Genomic DNA, 941 nt, shown 5'->3' on the forward strand with positions numbered 1-941 from the left:
GGCAGGGTGGGCGGGGTCCTCTCAGCTGGTGGCTTTTGAAGCCTTCCCGACCGCGGTGGGAGAGGGGCAGCCTAGAGAAGTTGGCAGCGGGCCTGGGACGGAAGGGGGAGGAAGGGGCCCCACGTTCCCTGTACAGCAGCACCCGCTGCCCGGGCACGTAGTTCACTCCTATAAGCACAGGCCACGGTGGGCACATCACTTGGAGGCCAGATTAATCACCAGACCAGAGCCAGTCCTGATCCAGCTGAGCCGGGCTGAAAGGCAGCAGGGCGGCACCCTGTGTCCCCGGCTCCCGGAATGAGTCGAGGGAACGCCTGGCCCTCCCGTGTGAAAAGTCCAGTTCTATTCGTGTCCTTGCTCTGGCCAGTGCTGCGCTGAAGTGCAACAGAGAAAGAGCGAGGAGGTGGCCAGCGGCCTGAAGTTCTAGGCGCGGCTACCTGGGAAACCCGCAGCAGTGGGGTGCAGCGCGACGGAGTTCCGCCCCTAGGCGAGGGCGGCAGCTCAGCGCCCGGCCTCAACGGACACGCCTCCTTGCCAGCGCCCCTCACGGGAAGGACTGGAGGGACAAAGGGGTGTGCTCCAGAGCGCTCTCCTCTACCGCGGGGCTTAAGGTTGTCATCGCACAAAAGCTCTGGCAGGGAAAAGCCGGCCGGGTTCCCCGCTGAGGCGGGTACAGACAGCGGCCCCGCGCGGTTACACCCAGACCCGCCATCCTCGAACGTCGTGCGTCAGCGTGCCCCTCACCCGGCTCTAATTTCCGCCCCTCCTCCCGCCGGACAAGGAGGCACGCGCATTGGCGCGCGCAGGGCCTGCTGCCGAGTAAGCCCCTCTAGAAGCCCGGATTGGCCTGACCCGGTACTCTTCAGCCAATGGCGTCCAGCCCTGCCTTAGGCCACGCCCCCTCCCCAGACGCGAGCGCGCGACCGCTCGGCCCCGCCCTG

General features: G+C 66.8%; 1 protein-coding gene across 1 annotated transcript in view; it reads left to right on the plus strand.

Moving 5' to 3' along the window:
- The first annotated feature begins 869 nt into the window (after positions 1-869).
- Klf13 (Kruppel like factor 13) overlaps positions 870-941 on the plus strand; it is a 44,393-nt gene continuing 44,321 nt past the window's right edge. The window contains exon 1 of the mRNA XM_048790147.1: positions 870-911. Within this exon, the coding sequence (XP_048646104.1) occupies positions 870-911 (42 nt within the window). The remainder of the gene's footprint in view (positions 912-941) is intronic.

Source organism: Marmota marmota, unplaced genomic scaffold (genome assembly GCF_001458135.2).
Source record: "Marmota marmota marmota unplaced genomic scaffold, marMar, whole genome shotgun sequence".
Lineage (NCBI taxonomy): Eukaryota > Metazoa > Chordata > Mammalia > Rodentia > Sciuridae > Marmota > Marmota marmota.